Here is a 25,553-nt window from a genome sequence, read left to right on the forward strand (position 1 = left end):
TAAAAAAAACAAGCACTAAAACAACACAATCGCAAAAAGACACAATCGCAGTCCTGTGCGTTTTGAGACAAGTCCAGCACTGAGAAATGTACAAAAAAAGAACAATCATTTGGTACCCGCTGTTCTTGGCAGGAGACGAACGTCTGGAAGCCTGGAGCCACTCCGAATCCCAGCTGATCGATGAAAGGCGGTTCATCCTGAGTGTGGATCTGGACTTTGATTCCCGCCTCAAACGACGTCTCATCTGAGAGAGAGAGAGAAAATGAGACACGATGACTTAGACATGTACTCAACGCAGGTATCTCTGAAGAACAGATGATATCAGATCAGATGGGCTGCCCTTTCAGCTTATATCACAGCATCAAACGGACTCAAGTTGAACCCTAAAGTCTTCTTTTATTGAAAAAGAAGAGGAAGACTGTATGAAGAAAGTCACTGGTGTGACAACTAGTCAGACAAGCTAAATCCAAACTAGAGTCCCCGAAAAAGCATATTCTACAAAAACATTGCAAAATAATGTGACTATAACAGTAAAACAATTCAATAATGCAAGTTTAAACATTCAATATTCAACAAGGGATCTTTTCAAAAAGATAGCGTCAGTAAATTAGTGACAGTAAGAGTGCTGCAAATGTCTGTGTTAGGTCCTCTGCTATTTTCAATATACAGTGGGTACGGAAAGTATTCAGACCCTCTTAAATTTTTAACTCTTTGTTATATTGCAGCCATTTGCTAAAATCATTTGAGTTATTTATTTCTTCTCATTCATGTACACACATCACCCCATATTGACAGAAAAACACAAAATTGTTGACATTTTTGCAGATTTATTAAAAAAGAAAAATTGAAATATCACATGGTCCTAAGTATTCAGACTGTGAGTCCTAAGTATTCTTTGCTGTGACACATATTTTACTCAGGTGCTGTCCATTTATTCTGATTATCCTTGAGTCCGGCTGTTTGATTATACTGATTTGACTTGATTAGGAAAGCCACACACCTGTCTATATAAGACCTTACAGCTCACAATGCATGTCAGAGCAAATGAGAATCATGAGGTCAAAGGAACAGAGACAGAATTGTGGCAAGGCGCAGATCTGACCAACGTTACAAAAAATGTCTGCTGGACTTAAGGTTCCTAAGAGCACTGTGGCCTCCATAATCCTTAAATGGAAGATGTTTGGGACGACCAGAGCCCTTCCTAGAGCTGGCCGTTCGGCCAAACTGAGCTATCGGGGGAGAAGAGCTTTAGTGAGAGGGGTAAAGAAGAACCCAAATACCACTGTGGCTGAGCTCCAAAGATGCAGTCGGGAGATGGAGGGAAGTTGTAGAAAGTCAACCAGCACTGCAGCCCTCCACCAGTTGGGGCTTTATGGCAGAGTGGCCCGACGGAAGCCTCTCCTCAGTGCAAGACACATCAAAGTTTGCTAAAAAAACACCTGAAGGACTTCAAGATGGTGAGAAATAAGATTCTCTGGTCTGATGAGACCAAGATAGAACTTTTTGGCCTTAATTTAAGCGGTATGTGTGGAGAAAAATATCACCTGTCCAATACAGTCCCAACAGTGAAGCATGGGGGAGGCAGCATCATGCTGTGGGGGTGTTTTCAGCTGCAGGGACAGGACGACTGGTTGCAATCGAGGGAATGATGAATATAGGAATATCCTGGACGAAAACCTTCTCCAGAGTGCCTAAGACCTCAGACTAAGCCGAAGGTTCACCTTCCAACAAGACAATGACATAAGCACACAGCTAAAATAACGAAGGAGTGGCTTCACAACAACTCCATGATTCCCTGACTTAAACCCAATTGAGCATCTCTGGAGAGACCTGAAAATGGCTGTGCACCAAAGTTTACCATCCAACCTGACAGAACTGGAGAGGATCTGCAAGGAGGAAATGCAGAGGATCCCCAAATCCAGGTGTGAAAAACTTGTTGTATCTTTCCCAAAAAAAAAGCATGACTGTATTAGATCAAAATGGTGCTTCTACTAAATACTGAGATAAGGGTCTGAATACTTAGGACCATGTGATATTTCAGTTTTTCTTTTTTATTAAATCTGCAAAAATGTCAACAATTCTGTTTATCTGTCAATATGGGGTGATTTGTGTATTTTAATGAGAAAAAGTATATATAAGACACAAAAATATAACAAAGACATTTAACAGGGTCTGAATACTTTCCGTACCCACTTTATATGCTGTCACTTGGTAATATTATAAGAAAACATGGAATTAGTTTCCACTGTTATGCCGATGATACTTCATTATATATTTCATCACGACCAGATGAAATCTCTAAATTATCCAAGTTGATAGATTGTGTTAAAAATAAACAAATTGGATGACCTGTATTTTTCTCCAATTAAATTCAGATAAGACCACGGTATTACTAATTTGACCAAAAACCGGTACACACAATCTCTTTTAATACAATTTGTAAAGCTTCTACCACATGACAATCAAACTTTGGTTTAAGTAAACATTTACAGAGACGAGTGTAAAAGAACACTAACACTCTTTGGTAGTCGACCCACAGCTAATATGAATAAACAGCATGTAAGACCATAAAGATATGTAGCGATTGCAATAAAACACTGCATAAAGCAGCAAATAAGGCTGAGTATAAACATTTGGCTCTAGATTAACAAGAGTTAATTGCAGGCACAGTTTATATGCACAGCACAGCAAATAAACGATTTTCAAAATGTTAAAATACATTATACAATATGAACAAACCAACAACAAACAGTTACACTGGCAGGAAACCAGACTAGTCTCAGGATATTTCAAACAGCTTGACGCCTATAATATTTTGACATTTAGCCATGCATCATCCGCAGACTGTAAACAGGAATAATCTTCAGGTTTCTCTATGGACAGCCGAGCAAACACTTTTGAGGGTGTTAGCGAAGATTATAGGCTGGGTTTGGCATTACCCAGCCTCATTTAAATGCTTTAAATCAACATATTACAATCTAAACACTGGCTTTCTTCCACAGCCTGCTGGATTTTCATTTAGTCAACAGATCGGTCCACACATGACACTACTAATGACTATTGTTACAAATGCAGTTTCCAAGCACATCCTCAATGAGCACATAGTTACAGACGTCTCCCACCTGGTTTGCTGCAGTTTTCCCCTTTTAAACATCTGCTTAATGATCATTACACCAGCCGAATAACATGGGGGAAATTACACAGCCGGCCACAGTAAACTCACAGATGCCCTGTTTAATAAATTGTATATTAGCAGATCATCCGGTGAATCACCCAGCAGACAGAATGTACTCAGTTTACAGTCAATAGCAGGCCTTGCTAAACTCAACCCTGGGTTTTTAATTAATCTCGCCTAGTCAGGCTTCAAGATTTTACAATGTTCTTAAGTGCATAAATGACTACGGTTTTAATGACTACTTGTCTGAGGAAAGGTCACAGCATTTAGTGAAGTCTGATGCCTGGTTTCACAGATAACGGCGTTTAAATGATTTTCCTCACATGCTGAAACTTGAAAGAAATTAATAAAAGTAGCTGTGACTATATAAAGCTCATGAATATTTAATTAGGCAAGCAATGGACAGTTTACGATTGGCTGCCTGATGCTAAAAACATTTCAGCCCTGCATTGTTTCATGTTGTACCCCTATGGTATCTAATTCAGGGTTAGCAGGGCTTCATACCCCAGGGTTAAAAGCTTGACCCGTGTGCTAACTCAGGGTTAACAGGACGCTAACCCCAGGTTAAGTGTAGAGCGTAAAGCCTTGGAGAGGAAACAGTGCCGAGTCTGACAATGCAGTTTTTGAACGAGCCTGGCATTGTCAAGACTTTGAGACAGCTGCTCTGTAATTACGGTGAAATCCAGTCAGCTGTAGAAAAGATATCACGACAGCTCTCACCCGAGTAACCAGAGAGCTGCTTGGAGGACGTGATTAGATATCTGAGACCTCAGAGAGCACCTGCCGTTGGGAGAAATTTGAAGGAGTGCGAGCAGAACTCCTCTGGAAATCACAGCATTATAAAAACAATCTCGGTAAATGTCGGGTGGTGACACAGGCAGGTGTGCAGAGTTTCCCATCTACCCCCTCTCTCTTTTCAATTACAGAGGTGTGGAGAAGTTAAACAGGTCCCGCTGAGCGAGTTTCACTTCCAAATCTGGACGTATTGCATCACATGTAATTGGCTTGCAGACTTGCAGCTGTAATTTGAGTTTGTATATTTGCCATTTTCCGATCAATTGGATCCAGCCTGACGTCACTTTCTGCATCTTGAGTGCTCCGAACAGATTGAACTTTTACTGGAAAGGTCACCAAAGTTTTCTCCTCGCGGCATTCTGACCTTCAGCAGGCAAACATGTCCAGCGTCCGCTGCTGTTGTTTACTGAAGTGCTGTGCTTGATCGTTTTTTAAGGCTTAGTCTGATAAACAATTCAACTGAGTGTTGATCTGGTTTCTATCGTCGTTATTTTATTGTTGATTTATGTCAAGAGCTCTGTTCCAAAAGTGAGCTCCCTAAAAACAGATTTTTAAGAAGTCATAGGCATAGTTATGATACACAATTTTCTTTAAGGCAACATGGCCTGTACTTTATCCCACAGTAAACTATAACAAGCTCAGTGAAAAACAATTCAACATGGTGGACAGGTCAAGACAATCCACTAAGCTAACTGAAAAGTATGAATATAATAAAAATGACCATATAGCCTAATTATGAAACATTTTCAGATGCCTAATTTTGGCCAAATCCATGGTCTTTGTTTCTTTAAGGCATAACACGGTTTAATTTAATAAAGAAAGACTATTTAGCCTGTTTTAACACACTAACATTAACTTAATTGAAAATTTACTTGAAATTAATTCAAGTCAAGCATTTTGAATCAATAATTATAGGCCAACAATTTAATTTACTAAATTAATATGTAGGGCTGCAACAACTATTCGATAATGAAAATCATTGATAACGATTCTCCTTATCGATTAGTGAGGTCTGCTCTCTCTATGCAAAGCTTTGACCAGTCGCGCCAAATTATAGCACTAAATAATGCATTTTATGGACAAAATGTGCATCTTGAAATAGTGGAGTGGAAACAGAGGAAAGGTACATGATGAGAATTGTTTATTTTAAGCTTCAAGCGAATGCATTAGCGTTAAACACACCCTGTCATGTGCTTTGACAAATGTGTGTGTACATGTGTCCTCAGCACAAAACATTCATTTTACAGGTTATATCCATTGATCTGTATAGAGAAGTTATATCCTCATCTGTAAATGCTACTAATTCATGCGAGTATTTCCATTTTGCATTGAAGTGCGTCCTGACAGTCTGTTAAACTTCAGACATCACTGAACGAGCGCCATTGCAGAATGCAGTCGAGACTGAGGGAGAAGTTCAGTGCAAAAACATTAATTTAGCTGAAATATCTGTTGTTGGATGCTACATTTTTGAAGTTTTAAAAGTTAACATGTAGTTCAAGTATTTTATGAGTAGCGACTGGAAAGTGATAAAGGTGTAATTTGAATATAAATGTAAGACATTACTACAGTAAGAAATGACAGTAACAGATACTGTGTCCATAGAGAGTGTGTGAGAGAGAGAGAGAGAGAGAGAGAGAGAGAGAGAGAGAGAGAGAGAGAGAGAGAGAGAGAGAGAGAGAGAGAGAGAGAGAGAGAGAGAGAGAGAGATGTGTGTGTGTGTGTGTGTGTGTGTGTGTGTGTGTTCCTGCAGAACATTCCTCTTATCTGGTAATAGATCTGGAGTTTGTTTTTGTTTTTCTTTAATATCATTTTAATGTGGGGATTTAAACTCATTTTGCTTAGTAACTTCCCCCCCCCCCCCCCCACATAATATACAGCACAAACATACCCTAGCAAAAAATAACCATGGTTCTATTAGATTGTAAAACCATCTTTTCATTCTAATAAAACCATGTTTTGCTGTATTGATTATATTGAATGATTGTATCGATCGTAGCTTAGAAATCTAAACACACCCTAGCAGCAGCAAATCTAATTTGCAGCGAGTGTCGTCTAGCAGCAACTCTCCATAGACTAACAACAAACATAGCAAAACTATGATTAATTTGTGGTTAGCATTGAATAAGTACAATAACCCTGTTATTTATTTATTAATATTATTTTTGTTTTATTTTATGTAAAACAAGGCTTCATTTTTGTAAAGGTAGATATATTCACTATGTGTTTTCATACTCAGCTGACACATTTGTTTGAAGGACAGCATTGGGCAGGATGTGGAATAGTGTGTTTTGTCAATAAAACATTTTTATTTTTTATTTTTTGGTCCGATTAATCGAAAAAAATAATTGGCCAACTAATCGATTATCAAAATAATATTCAAGATATCACAATTCCATAAAAGCACAGATGGGATTGGAAAGTTCAGTGTGTGACCTACTGACGACTAGCCTGACAAGCCAGACCCACATCAAGATGTTTGGTCTGGAAACTCACCATAGACAGCTCAATCTGAGGGGCGGGATAAACGGTTGTCTTTCAAACTCCCTCTGCACGCGATAGGATAGCGCTACAACCAACCAGAGCAACGAAGGTGAAACAGAGCTTGTTGACAGATTAAACATTCACCGTATCCGGTCGGCTAAACTCTGAACACATCTTCCCTTTTTAAGAATGAATTCAGTGCCGTTCTTTGTTCTTTTCTCAGAGAAAAGCTTAACTCCAAGTCTTCCAGAGTCGCGGTCAAAACTGATTCGAAAGACCGCCGCCGTTCGCCAGTTTCTGTGTTTACTAGAAGCACGCAAACGCAACTCGGCCGTCGTCATTATGGCCCCGCCCACCGACTCTATACATGATGTGATTGGCCCGGCAAGAGTTAGACGATTACAGCTCAGAAAGGTATTGAGAGTTGCTAGACGACACTTGCGGGCAGATTAGATTTGCTGCCGCTAGTGTGCGTCTAGATTTCTAGGCTAACTGACGACACAAATTAAAGAAAATTGACACAGCCAAATCATTTTAATAATTACCAAGAGCAGCGTAAATTAGCATCTGATTAAGACATGCTTTTTAGGCGGTAAATTATATCGCACCAGTATATATAACACCAGTAAATTGACTAGCGCAAAGGTCAGCCGCAAAAATATCCCTGCCCATGCCTTTTCATCACTTTTTTTTCACTGTGTGTGTTTTTAGTAAATACTGACAGTAGTTTTTTAATACCAAAAGAGGGTTTGCTGTGAGTAAATCTGGTTTTGGAACAGAGCTAATGTGCAAATGATTTTCTGTGTCTATACCCGCTAGCAGTATTCTCATGGATTTGCATTGATTCTGTCCCTCGCGGTGAGCTTTACGACATAATTTAACAGTTAATTCACGGTCCGTTCAGTTTAACCTGTTGATTAATATTAAAGTCTGTGCCAGTCTAGCAAACACAGATTAATCCTAAACTAAACCCTCATAAGCAGATTATTGATGTTTAGACGGCTCAGGTTGTGCTGATTTTATGCAAATCTGCCTGGAAGAATGAGTGGAATCCCGAGAGTTTCAGCAGGAATCGTTTTAGAGTGAAATTCTCTTGGGAATTAGCAGTGTAAAACTAGATAACTGTTGATCTGATGGATACAAATCTGAAAAAGATCGTTCATTCCTCTGGGGACTGCAACACGAATATCAACGTAAGCTCTTGTAGAGTTGTTTAGGAGATCTAAAACAGAGAAGGCACATGAGATTACTGGGGTTAATGATTCGTACCAGTCTCTCCCCACACGGGCAGGTACTCGTCCTGCTGGATATCCAGCATCAGCTCCAGGCCATTTCCCATCCCTCCCTTCATAGTGACCAGCAGTGGTCGTCCGTCCTGTCCGGAGTTGAAGGTGTAGCATTTTCCATAGCGTGTGAAGATCTGAAAAAAAGGAAAACATTTTTTTATCAATGATGGATTCTTTATTTGTCCCAAATTAACGTTGCACTTTTCTCACTCTTCAAAAGAAAGCAATAAAAAGAATAACGTTTAATGATTTTCTAGTGATCACAGCAGCATGAATTCATCAAATGCTTATCAATATATGTGGAATTATTATTAATACACTGATCAGGCATAACATTATGACCGGTGAAGTGAATAACACTGATTATCATGGCACATGTTAGTGGGTGGGAATTATTCAAAGTTGATGTGTTAGAAGCAGGGAAAATGGGCAAGTGGATTTGAGCGAGTTTGACAAGGGCCAATGTGTGAAAACAATTTGTTGTGTATGTGGTTGCATAGCCGCAGACAAGTCAGGATGCCCATGCTGACCTCTGTCCACCGCTGAAAGCGCCAAAAGTGCCAAAGCCAAAAGTAAGTATCAGAACTGGACCACGGAGCAATGGAAGAAGGTGGCCTGGTCCGATGAATCACATTTGATTTCACATCACGTGGATGACTGTGTTAGCCTGACAAGCCAGACCCACATCAAGATGTTTGGTCTGGAAACTCACCATTGACAGCTCAATCCGAGGGGCGGGATAAACGGTTGTCTTTCAAACTCCCTCTGCACGCGATAGGATAGCGCTACACCAACCAGAGCAACGAAGGTGAAACAGAGCTTGTTGATAGATTAAACATTCACCGTATCCGGTCGGCTAAACTCCGAACACATCTTCCCTTTTTAAGAATGACTTCAGTGCCGTTCTTTGTTCTTTTCTCAGAGAAAAGCTTAACTCCAAGTCTTCCAGAGTCGCGGTCAAAGCTGATTCGAAAGACCGCCGCCGTTCGCCAGTTTCTGTGTTTACTAGAAGCACGCAAACGCAACTCGGCCGTCGTCATTATGGCCCCGCCCACCGACTCTATACACGATGTGATTGGCCCGGCAAGAGTGAGGGAAATACAGCTCAGAAGAGTATTGAGAGTTCCTAGAAGACACTTGCGGGCAGATTAGATTTGCTGCCGCTAGGGTGCGTCTAGATTTCTAGGCTATGACTGGGTGGGTGTTCGTCGCTTACCCGGGGAACACATGGCCCCAGGATGCACTATGGGAAAAAGGTAAGCCGGCGGAGGCAGTGTGATGCTTTGGTCAATGTTCTGCTGGGAAACCTTTGGTCCTGACATCCATGTGGATGTTACTTTGACACGTACAACCTAAGCATTGTTGCAGACCATGTACACCCTTTGAAAACTGAACTCCCTGGTGGCTGTGGCTCTTTCAGCAGGATAATATGTCCTCCCACAAAGCATAAATGCTTGAGAAATAGATTGAGGAGCAAATCTTTTTGTTGTATTGAGGTTTTGGTCAGGGCTGTTTTGGCAGCAAAAGGGAGACCAACACAATATTAATTATAATGTTATGCCTGATCTGTGTTAATAATCAAGTTATAATTAATACCGTTGAGGTGTTCAATTTATGAAAACCTTTTATTCATCTTAAATGTAAAATCAAGCATATTCATTCAAGTTCAAAGGTGTTTTACAGCATGAATGACCTACTTGCACTTCCTGCTAAAATCAAAGTCTTTCAAGGCAGGTAATCATTTGAATAATTAAAGAGCATCTCTAACTCTTCACGTGATCTACACTCGGGCAGAGGGGCTCATGCCGCCAGTCTTAATTGAAACTGAACTAATGGACATCTAATGAGATCACAGACAGCAGGATATGGAGAGCATGGCGTGTCAGAAACACATCCGCTCCCCACTGCAGGAACACCTGATTACCATCGCGGACAAGTAAGAGGATTTCAGTGTGGAGGAAATGAAACAGACACATCTTTTAGAGAACTCAGTAACAAAAGAAAACGGTAGCGGCTCCCCAGGGAATCACATCTCCGAAAGAAATGCAACATGTGTTACAGACAGCTTTTGCTTTGCGACAGAAACCTCTCAAAGCCATTGAAAGATGTGTCAGTGTGTGTGAGATGAAATGCTACACACAGACAGATGAATGGTCGATTCATCCAGTGCACATGCACATATTCACAGATGGAGCATTTATACACATCCTGGTGAGGACAGCATAAAAAGATACAGAATCTGTTCTGAGACAGAACTCAAAGTCTATGAGACTCTAGACATCCATGAGTCAATGACTGACATTTTTGTATACATGCTTTTAAAAAAGGCCAACACTGACGCATTGCCATGAATCATGCAGTAAAAGGATCATGTTTTGCGTCGTTGTCCACGTCCGTCCAATTACACATGCTGCATGTGTAATCTTCAAGAGAGGAGTTCTAGCAGACCAATCACAGCATTTGTGCAAGTAAAATTATATGCAAAACTCGCAGACCCACATAGAAATTCAGACCCTGTATGGTATCAATTGAATTCAATACTACAGTATTAGATTGTGATCCGGTACTGAAGCCAAAATTGTGGTATTGAGCTAACCCTACATGCACAAAAAATGGCTGGGTTAAAAACAACCCAATTGGCAACCCAGCGCTGGGTAAATATTGGACAGAACACATGCTGGGTTAAATTAACCCAATAGCATTTTAACCCAGCAGGATGGGCTGTTGAAAAAAACCCAAATGTAGTAAATTTTTACCATTAATGGATTTGCTATTCTTAGTTATTCTTGCTGGGTTGTTCTTAAAATGTATCCTGTGCATTAGCCTACTGCAAAACTAGACAATCGTGAAAGAACAAATGAAGAATGCATGTTTAGACTGTTAAAAAGTCGTTTATTCACGTTTAAATCGAACTTTGATTTTGACGGGTTACCGTGACTTGAGTCAGTTTTCATGATATGACACGCGCCCCCGTCATTCACACAGAGACGCAAAACATGGAAGAGTAACGTTAATATTTAAAGAGTATTTAATATACACCGACACTCGTATATATTCGGCTACAGTCTGGAGCCCTGCGTGACGTGACTGAACGCAGCTGCGGGACCGAATATAGTCTACTTGTTGTGAGTCGATGCTATAACTTTACAGATACTATCGTCACATTTTTAACAATGCAGTATGTACTTGGTCCTGGTACTTGTGACATCCCTACATACAACCATGTTTAATTTTCGTAAGGGGATCATGGTTCTGTGTAATCACAAACTGTATTAATCTATCGTCTCACATGCCTACCTAAACTAACACGAGTCAGTACAGTGCATCGGATTCTGAGGTAAAACTTTTGTTGTCTTACCGTCATGTAAGCTTATAAGAATTGTTGCCGCGAAGAAAAAAAAAAACTATAATTATGCTAATTAAAATTATTATTAATGAAAATATATGAACATATCTTAAAACATCTGCAACCAGTGGCTTTGCCTTTTGCATTGTCCTTTCAAAATGACAGTTTGGGAGCGAATTTAAACGAATCAAGGCGAGAAGCACATGAAACAACCAAGCGCTGGGTAGAATCAACCAAGCATTGCGACCCAGCAGGTTTAACCCAACGACTGGAAATTTGAAACTACCCAATGGTGTTTAAAATGTGATCAAATAAACATTACCCAACAGTCTTAACCCAGCATTTTGGGTTAAAAAATAACCCAGCATTATTTAGAGTGTGAGGGCAAGTAAATGATCAAGTAAATTTTCATTTCTGGGTGAAGTAAATTTTCATTTAACTGGCCCTATAATTCTCTAATACTACCCTGGACCAGCATACCATCCCTAGACATCATTTTGGGCATCAAACAGAGTTTAAGAATTGATTTGAACATTCAAAAGGCACATATAATGCCCAAAAAGAATATCAAAAATAATGCTTTTAAAAGCTCTGACCTCGTCTAAACAAACATGTATTAAATGTATCAGAATAACGACTCCCTTTTACCATTACCGACAATAAGTGCTCCAGAGCTTCTTCAGCATCTAAACTACTCCTGATGAGATAACAGCCTATGAACCGTCTAGCAAACATAAGCAAGGCTGTTGCCAAGACGAGAGAGAGTTGCTGTGGTAACCGTGGCAACACAGAGTAGTTGGTAAGGGTGGCGTTGACCTTGGGACCCGGGAGAGTCGATGCTAGTGGAAGTGTTCTGAGAAACTTCACAATGAAGTTCCCTCAATGATGCCGTCGGCCCATTGAGCGCGGCTGCCCGCCTGTTATTTTGAAAGAACGGGCCTTCGCGACGACCTTCATATGCTAACAAAGCTTTTGAACATGTTTATAATAGCCAAAAGGCTTCACAAGTCGCTCTACACTGAAAATGAATCAGGAACACTGTACGTGCCTGGTCAGAGTATTTTCGAGTTATTTTGAGGACAGATATTCATTTCATTATTTTGTCAGCATCTATAAAAGGTGTATTTAAAATCCATTATGGAAGGGGTTTGAACACATCGCTAACCCCTGAATAAGAGCAACAGTACTGGTGATGCTTGTCCTAAACCACACTACCTATTAGGGCTGCACGATAAATCGCAATAAAATCGCACGCGATTTGGCAGAGGTTGCGATAATTGCATGCATAGCTTCTAAGACCTTCTCAAACGCTGCTCCAACAGTCAGAGGGCGCTCTCGCGCAGGGAACTCCAAGTATATGCTGCAGAAGTACAATAGCACCAAGCGGCAACCTCCCGCGATCTCTCTTGAAGCCAATACCGAAGTAATGTAAACTGCAATTCCTCGACTGGCCACTAGAGGCAGGCTCCAGAATGGAGCAGAATCTCATGGATAGCCATTTATCCGCCGTCTATAGTCATTGCGTCACCAAAGCTCCGCCCACATCCCGCCTTTTTGCCCATTCTCTGTTATCCGGGAGTGACACGTGATGACCCGCTCACAAGATCGCAACGCCCAGCTCGCCCCTACTTTAAGCTTCAGAACGGCTTATCGGAATCCTATGGGTGACGTCACGGACACTACGTCCATATTTTTTTACAGTCTATGGACAGCACACGTCATTCACGGAAATCGCTATAGCTATGAACATCATACTATCGGTGAGCTGAATAAACATATTAAAACGCTTTGATTAAACCTAATAATGCACACAAATGGAGCTCTAAGGTGCGTTACATTTTTAGTGTGAAAACTCAGGCACTGAGTGTCATCAAGCATCTTGTGTGTCTCTGTTGCTTTAATACAAAGAGAACAGCCTCCGCTGGGAATGAAGACATCAATAATACATTATCATTTCTACCCTTTGTAAAGGGACTTTATAAAAAATGGAACGGCTTTAAAACTTTCTGGCCGCTGAGGGGAGTTTGAGGGAGCGAAGCGCTCTGATCTCCCAGTAGGACGCTGTCAGCTGGCAGACTCTGTTCAGAGACTCAGTAGAGTGGAAGAGAATTGCAGGGGAGAAGCGGAGAACTCACAGCCTTAATCAGCAATTTCTTTGAAAATAAAACTACCCTGCGTAAAAAGTCATGAGAAGTTAACAATGCAATAAAAAGGGCCACATCTTCTTAAGAAGTGAATACATTTTATGTAAGCTGCACTAAATTAAAAATAATTAACTTCTTTCCATATGTGCCAATGTTGGGTCAAATGAGATGATGTCAAATATGGACAGACCCAGATGATGGGTTAAAATGGTTGGGGTTTGTCCATATTTGACCCAACTTTGGGCAAAAAACAAACCCAGCATTTTTATTTTTCCATCAGGACCACAATCGCCAAAGGTGATTGACAATTAGCATATAGTTTGGATTGGCGGTATGGTTCTGTTCCGGGAAAGAACTCTGCTAATCCATGCAGCCTAGCATGGATAAGAGCAGGGAGCACAGCGATAACCCCCTTCAGGGTAAACTGAACAAAAGCAACATAAGTGACATTTGGATTTAAAGAGAAATATCAGAAGTCCTGAGCTGGGTAATTCGGTCCTGAGCAATGCAATAAAGCTGCTAATAATACTGAACGTATCTATTGGGATACTGTGATAGGCATTGTATTCGTAGATTTGGATCAGCTGAGAGTCAGATGACACAAGCTTGACTGACGTGACTTCCCAGAGCTAACACTATGCTTGATTATTCTGCAATGAAACTGTATTAAGCCCCTTTCACTCTGCGAATCCGGCAAATACACGGATAATGCGACCCGGCATTTGTTCCCGGGCCGCTAGATTTGGTCCATTCACACTGCCAGCGAAATACCGTAATCTGTGCGCTTTCGCACACAACCCGTAACGGTCCCGGATCGAGTTGACACGTGACATCCGGATGTGATGTATAATGTATGAGTCGAAAAAGATTGGCGCCAAAGAATAAGGAAAGGCAAAACGGAAGTGTTCTCATTGCTTTGTAAACATGGCTGTTGACCAGCAACTAGCGGCATTGTTGTTTATGCTAAATGCTCAAATTACTACATGTTTTTCAATATTGACTTCTTTCCAGAGAGTTAATGAGATAACGTGTACGCTGGAATTTTTTTTCAAAGTCTTCAGCTTACTGATGACTCTCTCGAAAAACCACGCTGTTGCATTTTTATTTTTATTTGCTCATAAACGACCGCATCATGTACCATTCCACTGAGCTGGCAAACGATCTCAGCTTCAGCGCGGATAGTAAGGAGCTCCGTGGTCTCGACTTGTGTCCAGTTTGCGCACATTTCTGCTTGTTTAATTTTTAGTTTCTTTTGTATACGAACACTCTCTGCGTTTAAAACACCGACGAGCTCTTCTGGCACTGCAGGGTTGTATTATTGAAAAAACAAGCTCTAGGAGTCGCACGATAACTACGTCATCACTACGTCACATCCGTTGCGGCATTAGTTTCGGCTTTTGTTCACACAGCGCTCGTCCCGGATCGAACCCCGCAATGTTACTAGGTCCCCGACCCGGGTTCAATTCGGTAATCAATTCCGGGACGGGGTTGCTTTCACACAGAAGGCAACCCGGCAATGTTCGGGGAATATTGCGGGTCCGACTTGCAGTGTAAAAGGGGCTTTATTATACTAAAACTGTATTATGTATTGTGTTAACACAAACTTATTGTAAAAGTTTAATATAATTATATTTTTCACTTCTATACTGAGCTTGACATAAATTTTTTTTGCTCATCAGCCACTGTGATTAGTGGTTTTCAAAAGTTTTTAGCCACTCAGCATTTTCACTGGCCACAATTTTGGCATCGATACCATGTGGAAAAAATGGCCATATAGATATTTTTAATATTATCTCATAATTTTCTGCTGTCACTTTAAGAGCGGATGCACAGATCCATTATACTATTACAAATGCTTTTTCTTTCTCAACTGTTTATGTTAACTTCAATCATAACTGACAGTGTTTGCGTGAATACCAAGTGGCAACCTCCCCCAGTTTTTGTTGAAGCCAATACGGAAGTGACTTAAACTGCAATTCGTCGACTGGCCACTAGGGACATGCTCCAGAAGGGAGCAGAATCTTATTGAGCCCCATGTTAAAATGGCCAACTTTACAGCATAAAAAAAACATATTTACAGCCTGTTACAAATTGTGGTTTTGGTATCTAGGTCCAGGTCGTCTCTACTTTACGCATCCGAACGGCTTATCAGAATCCTATGGGTGAGATCACGGAACGTACATCCATATTTTTTTTTACAGTCTATGCTGAATACTAATCAACACCAGCATTTCGACATTATTTTGCGTGTCTCTGACTATTTAAGCACAGTATAAGCGTGGTTTATGTGTCTGCACTTTGGGTGTGGGCATAAAATCTGTGGAAGTAAAATTATGCTTAATACATGCAATCCCACGCAGTCTCTGCAACACCAACAATATTTATGCGTAGCAAATGAAACTGGTGACAAAACTTTAAATCTTACAAAAAAGCTCGAAAATTCTCATTGGGGCACTGAACACACAAACACACGTGTGTATGTATGTCCGTGTGTGTGTGCATATATATATATATATATATATATATATATATATATATATATATATATATATATATATATATATATATATAAAACAAAATGCAGAAATAGGCAAATATTGTAAATGATGAAACAATCTGTGGCAGTATTTTAATATCCACTCAAAAGCCAACATATTTATCAACACAAAAAGGGGCGGAAATGCTGAAAAAGTCTCTCATGAAATATGAATAGTGTGAAAACCCAGATATATGATTTTAAAATCGCATTGTTTGTTTTTTTCTTGCACCCTGAGACATAAAAAAACCTTATTATTTATTTATTTAATGCTTTCTTCCACATGCCTGCAACTCCAAAAAGCAATTTCACAATCCACCTTACGCAGCAAGGCCAGAAATAGAAGACGATACGTCACTATTAGCCTCCACTTCAACCGTGATAGAAGGAAGACTGCTGAAGACGACGCGGCTCCGGTGTCTCGCGAGCGTGACTGATACACCCATCAGTACTAATCAAGATCAGCGCAATGACAGTTGTGCCTTCTGAAATGAATAATTCACTGAGAACAAAATGGCACCGTGCCGCCCGCTCGAGGGCTGCCCGGGTACCATGGCGAACTCCTAGCAAGCTAAAGCTGTTTGTCAGAGTTGTCAAAGGACTTTGATTGCAAAGCTTGCGTGTCTAATGAACTGCACAACTCACTGTCCGTTTTGCCGCAGCTGGTGGCTCTATAAGTAGAATGGCTCTGGGCTTTCACCATGGATCAGATCAATGCTGCTGAATCGGAAAATGATGCAATTATATAAGGACACTGATGCCCAAGCCAAGCTGTTGAACATGTCACCTGCTTTCCAAATCAGGAAATGTTCAATCATAAAACATGGGCAGAACATGCAAACCACTGAATTGAACATGTCAGTTTAACTTCACGAAAAAATAACACAAATCGGTTCAGCCGTTGCATGATTTATAGTTTAGCCTCAAGCAAACAAACCCATCATATGGCTTTAAAAAGTGTCGAAGCCATATGGACTACTTTTAATGGTGCTTTTTTGTAATTTTAGGGGTTTGGAACCACATGAGGCTGAGACAGAATTTTTAAATGAATTATTCTTTAAAGCATTTAGACTCATATAGATAAGCTTCAGTTGGAAGAGTGCGTAGCTGTGTGTGGGTTTGAACTCAAAGGCTAAACTGTTTGTCAGGTTTGAGAGGTTAGTGTTCCCGGTCTGACAGCGATCAATATTGGCACAAAGATGGCCAAGGGTGGGCCTCAACTCAGCTTGGCCACAAAAATCAATACCGGTTCTTCTATTGACGGCGAGACCCTGCGAGTCGCACACATCGACAGCAGACTCAGTGATGTAATGGAGAGGTAATATGGCCAATTTAGGACCACCAGGCCCTGCTAAAGGGGTTACGATTTTTCTGTCAGTGGTCTGCCTGTGGACAAGAACACAGGCTCCGATCTCTCAATGTCATCTCAGTTCAATCTCTCAGATAGCTCTTCACACTCGACTCCAACCTTTAGAGCCAAAAGCTCATTGATTCTCAATATGTTTCAATACAATCCACCTGCAGCACAGTAGAAGTCAACAGACAGCAGCTTTTTCCTTGAGATGTCAATCCTCATTCAAATCATTTTTCATTTGAAAAACTGAGGAATGCCAAGCAAAATGCTTTCATACTAAAAATAGAACTAGAGATACTTCAGAAAATATGAGGGTGAAAGAACACTCTGAATGATTCAGTAAATGTACTGTATGTAATAATTTATAGAGACTTTACATAAATATAACATAACACAATATACATGTTAACCCCCTTTAACCAATGATCTTCCACAAATTTGCCTGTTCATTTGGTAAAAATCATAATGGCACTAGCCAAACCTCACACCAGAAAGGAAACATTTGAATGCAACAAACCGAAAGGCTCTGTTTAACCTGGTATTAAGTTGCATTTTAGTTGCTCGGATCTCAAGGGACAATCTTGTTTACATCTCGAGTCTCTTTCGTCCACTTTCATCCACTTCTGTCCTGATTTTATCAAGGGTAGGATCTGTGGGCAGGTAAGTGTATGGGCTTTCTCTGATCTTTCCATTTAATGGACGAAATAAGCTCATACAATTTACATATGTGACCCATGCTGGCAAAATGAGTCGAAATGCGGAATAAGTAAACTATTTTCACAACAATGAGTTCATGAAGCCCTCGTCTAGTGATCCCAATATTTCAAATAGCATTTAAACATCTAGAAGTATCTTTATTTGTATGTTTTCTGACTGGAGTACCTTTCCTCTTTCCATAAAACAGTGTGCTTCCCCTCCGCACAAGTTTGGTGTAGTTTTTAAACTCTGTGAATATTTGTAGCAGATTCTCGATGGCATAAGTCTGAACCAATGAAATGTGATTTGCAAACCCATGTCGATGTAAACAAAATGATCTTGCGTGCACTGACTGACACGTCTGAAGCATGCGCACAAAGACGCCGCATCCGCGATCCATTTGTAGAATTACAGCATTTCAAAATAGATTTCTTGGCGAGTATTCACACAAACATTATCGGTTATGTCTTAAACATTTGGTTAACGGTTGGGGGGGGGGGGGGGGGGGCGGCGCCCCCTCATCATATCCCCCAAGAGATTTATGCATTTTATTTCTGCTGATATTTGCGTCATCTGAGGAATTTTTGGCCAAAGGTTAAAGACTACAGCCAGCAGAGGGAGCTATTTCCACATGTTTTACACCCGCACATGGGGGATGGAGATCACACTCACAGCCCGCAGCTACAGGCATTCATGGAAACTGAACTATGATGAGAGCAATGTGTGTTTTAACTTCTCAAATTAATTTCTATGAAAGTTAAGCTTCCAAAGGCATGAACTGAAAAAGCGCCAAACTGAACACGCGTTGTGAATCTATCCCGCGAGTGTGGTCACGATTACCTCAGCTCTCATTACGAGAGCTCATCCGCTCATGACGTTAAATGTAATCTGATTCCTGCAGTTAGTGCTCAGTTAATAGACATGTTCAGTATTTAATTGTAGTGTCTTCTCCAACTCAGTCACTGTAATCCAGTAGCGGTGGCTTTGGGAATGGCTTTACAGGGCAGCGAAGCATTCTGGGAATTGTAGTCTTCCATCCCTTTGAGACAAAAATACATTTTCTGTCTTTTCTCAGGCTAGAAGGCACCAATTCAAAAATAATTTCACATTTCTACTACATTAATGACCCAGTTTAAATACAGATTCATCTTCCTAGCGCTGAAGTACTCCTTTAATGTTAATCAAATAATTGTGGTATTATGGAAGAAAAAAAAAGTTGAAGATGTTTATTTTCTATAGATAGAGTTTTGACGTGTGTGCCAAATTTGGATTTTAATGTATGGTTGCTAGGTGATAGTTTTGGAACCTTCAGAAAACTAACTATTTTTCTCATAACTGATTTTTTTGACTCTATAGATTCCAACAAATAATATTTTTTATTGAAGATTTAAAAAAAAAAAACGCTTCCCAATCCCATAATGTTTACGCATTAGGTCAGTAGACAGTCTTTTGTGGCTGTTTAAATTCATTTTCAAATGCCTCTGGAAGTGGTTGAAAGTGAACAAGCTAAAAAAAAATGTAGACCCCGTTTACACCTGTATTTAGCTTGTGATCTGATTGACAAAAACGATTCTTAATACTAGATGTACAAGGCCTAAAATACTTCAAATCCATCACATCAGCTGACTCATCAAACTCAACTTAAAGCCTTCCTACCAACAGTGCTCACTTAAAACAGAGTGCTGATCTGTTTGAAAAATAGGTACATTATCCTATACAGTGAGAAGAAATGCAAAGTGGTTGAGAACTGTGTTAGGATAATTACAGTTTACTTCAAGCTCGACTGGCGCTTCAATCTCAGACTCCACTGTGCTGATAGTACAAGATAGATGCAATTTAAATGAAAGTGTATGCGTATAGACCCTTGAGACTGACTTGGCTTCTTTTCACTCATGCAGAGGCGCTCCAAATGAATTAGACAAAGGCACTCTGCTCGTGTGTGAACGGGGGATAGAAAAAGTAGAAATACTAAAGGAAAGGTTTTGTCTAAATGTAGACGCTTAAAGCGGTGTGTGTGCATTGAGTAAACAGAAAGGAGCCCACAGGGAAAGTGACCTTCTACCACAGCAGCTGCATTGATGCTGGACTACAAATCAAGTCAAAGTGCTTCAAGCCCAACAGTCAAATGATTCACGCTGAACACCAGCAATTCCCTAAAAAAATAATGCAAAAATGAAGTGTTAAAAAGAAACGAGCCACATAAATCAAGTCATAAATTCCCAAATACACACCTTGACTGCGTCTCGTTTTTTCTTCCATAGTCACATACTAGAAATGCAACCATTAGGCAGAATAAAGATATTCACAGGGCATTGCCCTCGTCAAAATGACAGATCATAATTTCTACAGCAAATGCGATGTGCTGCATACATTTAGCTAAATTACATGGGACCCGGACGCGAGGAGATTGCAGATAAGGCTCTCGGGATGCTGAGGGCCTCCTGATGCAATACATCAAGCAAGATATCCCGGGAGTCTCATTGCTAGTGTTTAACATGACACTTAAGCAGCATTGTGTATTTGTTTACTGACATAAATATAATTGCGCACATAAAGCGATCTTAAAACCCAAGCAGTCATCTAGATAAATGGGGTCAAGACTGTGGGCATGTACCGAGTAGAACACACCATATGTTTTACTGAATACGGTAGATAATATATACTTGCCTAATATTTTCATGAGGAGAGAACTCAATGAACATTTCAAACATTGCCATGATCTTTCATTTTGCATGTTTAAGCCAGTGAGTGATATTCATTATCTTAAAAAATAGCTCATTTTAATTTTATGTAAAAACGTCTGACCAAATTGTGGAGATGTTTAAAAAGCAGTCAACTGAGCTTCCTGTTCATTTGTCACTCCGGAAATTAAAAGGTCAAGTGTATTACTACATTGTGATTCATTCGTCCATTTTTCCATGCAGTTTGGACCAACACAGTTTGGACAGATTAAAATTTCACATACTGTCCAAAGTACACGATATATAAAGCAGTATTGGTAACCCGTGTAATTATTATAATGTGTAACTATCATCTTAAAATAAAGTCAACCCTATACACTCTAAAAAAAATTCTGGGTACAACCCAATGTTGGGTCAAATATGGACTAACCCAGCGATTGGGTTGTTTTAATCCTGTGTTTGGGTTAAATCTTTGCTTAAGACAACCCAATCGCTGCACTGTAAAAAAAAATGGTTGTTTTTTGTTGGTTTAACTTAAAAAAGTAAGTAATCTGGTTGCCTTAAAATTTTGAGTTTATTGAAATTAAACATTTGAGTAGATACAAGGAAGGAAATGTGTTTAATAAATAGAAACTCAAAATATTATTGTATCTGAACCGCATAAAAAATTTGATAAATCAAAGTATTTGGCATGTTTCACTGCATCATCAGAAATAAAACACATACAATTACCCATTATGCTTACAAAATCTTTTAATAATATTTTAATAAAGGTTGTCGAAGGTCAAAAAATGTTCATTGTATTAACTCAAATATTTTTTTTACAGTGTGGGTTACAACAACCCAACTGCTGGGTTAGTCCATATTTGACCCAACATTGGGTTGTTTTTTTACACAGAATTTTTTAGAGTGTAGTTAGTACTTATTTGAGTAAGTACAATGTAACTACGTTAACGTGTAACCAGAGCATTTGTGTTGTTTACTACACTGTAAAAAAAAGTCACAGCCAAAACTTTTTAAGTACAATCGACTTGGATGTTTAAGTTATTTCAACCTAGATTGTGTTAAACTGAATTTAAAAAATGAGTCACATCTTGTATAACTTATAAAAAAAGTTACTTAACTTATTTTGATTAGTTAAAACAATGTAAAAACATATGTTGTCATAACTATTGAACTTTTTTTTTTTTTACAGTGTATTTTTAAATAGTAGTAGGCAACATCATACTGTTTATCTTTCAAGCCAAAAGATTTCACGGCAAAAGTTCCAGCTGAAATTAATTGCAGTTAATTAGCTGCAAAGGAAATGGACGGTCAAGAAAAGCAGTGCAATGTGGGATTTATTATTCCATGGTAGGGGCAAACAAATTCCCAATGTTCATAGATGAATAACTTTCAATTAGTTTCAAATGGTGCACAGAGGCACAACATGCATAGAAATATAGCACACATGCATCTCAGAGATGTCTATTTTATGCGCGTGTTTACATCTTTAAAAAAAAAAGTTTCTAGTCATGTTAAAAATAAATTTAGAACATGTATTTAAGAAGTTTATACTCAGCAGGTGCTTTCCAGATGAAGCGTGTGCTTGCAGACGTGTACTACTAATGAGAACGCTTCCATTACATCGATTATTTTATCTTTTTAAAGTTAAATGAACACACTTACAGTGCTAAAGTTGCGCGGTCCGCACAGCTGTCCTTGAAATCGACAGTAAAGCAACATCTCCTCGAGCTGATGCCCCAGACGGTCTAATAACTGCCTCATGGAGGGCTGAGAGTCTCGAGGAGGGGGCAGAAAGTGGTTGAAGTCCAGTATGCGAGATAACGGTGACCAGGGAGGTTCACTACTTGTTCCGTCATCGTGCGATGCAAGCGCGTCTCGAACCGCGGCGGACACCTGCCAGTTCTTCCCGAAGAGCCCGAGCCACCGTCCCGCGCTAAAGATGTCCGGTTTTTTCATACGCCGCGGCAGTATGATGTTCTGATTGCAAATCGTCACGGCGGGAAATACGAGGCGTTTCGCGTAAACCATATGCGCTTTGGTGTACACTGGCGACGAGAGCAGGTATCGGACCCGGTTGGAGGACCAAGTGAGAAGAAGCGCCAACGCAGTCAAAAATGCCAGCAGCCACGCGACTCTGCGCGGGTATGAGCCGCTCAGAAAGACGTGTCTCAATCCGTGAAAGGTCGTGTGCTTCAAGAAGAGCTTGCCGGCTTCTTTCAGAGATCCTTCCGTGCGTTGTTTCGGTGCGGCGTCGCCTTGGCACATTTTGGAGAACGTTTGACGCGCAGTTTTACCTCAGAAGCGACCCTTATATGTTCCAAAAAGAGCTATCATCGCGCGGTTCTGTTCCTGAGGCGATTCGCTCGGGAAAGAAATCTGCAAATTCATCAAAACTGATCTAAATTCAGCGCTGTAGTGAAGGAGGACGGTAAAATACTATTTCACCATATTTTCCCTCTCAGGAAAGCGAAATATAGCCCGTGTGGAAGTCTCAACTGTTGCCAGAAACGTACACGTCGCCACATTTTCCTCGCGCCGTGTGCTCTTGCGGTTCTGTCATACTGTAAATCTGTTCTGCACTTTAAGAAGTTCAATTTTCATGAATTCAGTCTGAATAATTCACTAGGGAGTATTGATACCGCTCGTTTCAGCAACAGCGCGAGCTTCATCCCTTCCGCGCGCGCTCTGCTCTCCTCTCTTCCTCTGTGAGCGCGCTCATCCTCTGTTGCATTTTACTTCACTGAACTTTCTTATTGCAGTGGTTAAACTGTTCTCTCTTTTTTAATTTGTTTAAAGAAAAAAAGACGTCTTTCTTTTAAAACTTACCATGGGTGATTTATTTTGAGTGCAACACACCCATAATATGTCAAAATCAAATATATTGCCACGTTTGTATAAAAATTTAGCTTATTTAGCTTAAAATTAAGCATTATACTGATGATAAATGATAATGCTTAAATAAACTATGTGCATCATGAACTGTTTAGCACTAGGTCATTCTGAAAGCAAACATGCATTCTGAATCTAAAATGGCAGCAGGTAATTTGTCTCTAAATTAATTCTGTGTGAATACAGTGAAATGTCAGTTTGTTATTCATGCCAGAAGCAGCATATCATCGAAAATAGCATCATTACAAGCATACTCATGTTGACGTCAGTACATTCACACTACTATGGTGCTTTTTTTTAACATGCAGGCGAAAGTGGGCATGATGCCCGCAGGTCATGGCCCACTTAACTTAACAATGTGTTCAAAGTCAATAACCCTTTTTTTAACTGGCAGGCTCTGAGATGCCTCACAAAGAGTTCTTGTCCAAATGTGTATATAACTGAGAACAGTATTGACCAGAACACGGTGCCAAAATAAACCTGTAAACACCTGGATGTGTTTGGTCTTATGTGAACTGAGTGTTGGTGGGTGGATCTGTGGAGCTTCAAGCACTGTGTGTCCTCTTCCATTGTCCTTTCTTTTACTAAGGGGGAAAAAAACACGTGAGGCGCTATAAATGTCACAAATAAATTACAGTGGAGGTGTTACGATTCACATTTGACATTTAATTTCAAAGTCGCTTTAAATATGTGCCAAGAAGTGTTTTTTTAATGACAAAGAGAATTTCAGGCTCACGAAAACAATTAAAAGTTATGTTGGAAGAGAACGTATCGTGATGTACCCTTTAAGTTTATTCTTAAAAGCAACTGTATTCATAGTCGCACACAAATTAATTTCTTAACTTTAACAAGCACATTATTGCAATAGTTTTATTAAATATGAGTACAAAAATTTGTAACTTTAATGTAAGTAATAACATGAGAATACATCTCATTGGTTCTTGTTGAAGCTTAAACGTGATGCGTAACAAGAATGAACCTCATTGGTTCTTACAGAAGCTTAAACGTGATGCGTAACAAGAATAAACCTCATTGGTTCTTGTTGAAGCTCAAATGTGATGCGTAACACAAGAATGAACCTCATTGGTTCTTGTTAAAGCTCAAACGTGAAGCATAACACAAGAATGAACCTCATTGGTTCTTGTTGAAGCTCAAACGTGATGCGTAACACAAGAATGAACCTCATTGGTTCTTGTTGAAGCTCAAACGTGATGCGTAACACAAGAATGAGCCTCATTGGTTCTTGTTGAAGCTCAAACGTGATGCGTAACACAAGAATGAGCCTCATTGGTTCTTGTTGAAGCTCAAACGTGATGCATAACACAAGAATGAGCCTCATTGGTTCTTGTTAAAGCTCAAACGTGATGCGTAACAAGAATGAACCTCATTGGTTCTTGTTGAAGCTCAAATGTGATGCATAACACAAGAATGAACCTCATTGGTTCTTGTTAAAGCTCAAATGTGATGCATAACACAAGAATGAACCTCATTGGTTCTTGTTGAAGCTCAAATGTGATGCATAACACAAGAATGAACCTCATTGGTTCTTGTTGAAGCTCAAATGTGATGCGTAACAAGAATGAACCTCATTGGTTCTTACAGAAGCTTAAACGTGATGCGTAACAAGAATGAACCTCATTGGTTCTTGTTGAAGCTCAACCGTGAACCGTATCAAGAATGAACCTTATTGGTTCTTGTTAAAGCTCAAATGTGATGCGTAACATGAGAATGAACCTCATTGGTTTTTGCACATCAAGCAAACATGCTTGAGCTTTAATTTACTAAAACTGATGTGTGTGTTGATTAATGTTTGTGTGAATAAAAGCCTAAATTCAATCTGTTTTGTCCATTATATAAAGTGATCGTGTCTCATCAGAAATATTTGGACCAAACCACTCAAATCATACGGATTAGTTTTAAGATCTCTTTATGAGCTTCAAAGTGGTCGTTGCGTTGCTGTCAATAAAGGGACAGAAATCACTCAGATTTCATGAAAAATATCTTCATTTGTGTTCTGAAGATGAATAAAAGTCTAACGGGTTTGGAACGACATGAGGGTGAGTAATTAATGACAAATTTCATTTTTGAGTAAACTAACCCTTTAAGGATTGTGCTTTTATCTTCAAATAAAATCTGTGATGATTTTTTGTCGCTTTCATGGCTC

The 25,553-nt window shown here is 39.8% G+C and overlaps 1 protein-coding gene across 5 annotated transcripts in view; it reads right to left on the reverse strand.

Moving 5' to 3' along the window:
• The window catches only part of asic1b (acid-sensing (proton-gated) ion channel 1b), a 248,612-nt gene that overhangs the window by 25,795 nt on the left and 197,264 nt on the right, over positions 1-25,553 (reverse strand). For 3 of the 5 annotated variants that reach the window (XM_067415505.1, XM_067415507.1, XM_067415510.1), the window contains 2 exons: positions 7,721-7,871; positions 117-244 (listed from right to left, as the gene is read on the reverse strand). In XM_067415505.1, coding sequence (XP_067271606.1) covers positions 117-244; positions 7,721-7,871 — 279 coding nt within the window. Of the gene's footprint in view, positions 1-116; positions 245-7,720; positions 7,872-22,162; positions 23,209-25,553 lie in introns of those variants that run through there. The other 2 variants (XM_067415508.1, XM_067415506.1) reach the window with 2 other exon arrangements.

The sequence above is a fragment of the Pseudorasbora parva genome, chromosome 14 (genome assembly GCF_024679245.1).
Source record: "Pseudorasbora parva isolate DD20220531a chromosome 14, ASM2467924v1, whole genome shotgun sequence".
Lineage (NCBI taxonomy): Eukaryota > Metazoa > Chordata > Actinopteri > Cypriniformes > Gobionidae > Pseudorasbora > Pseudorasbora parva.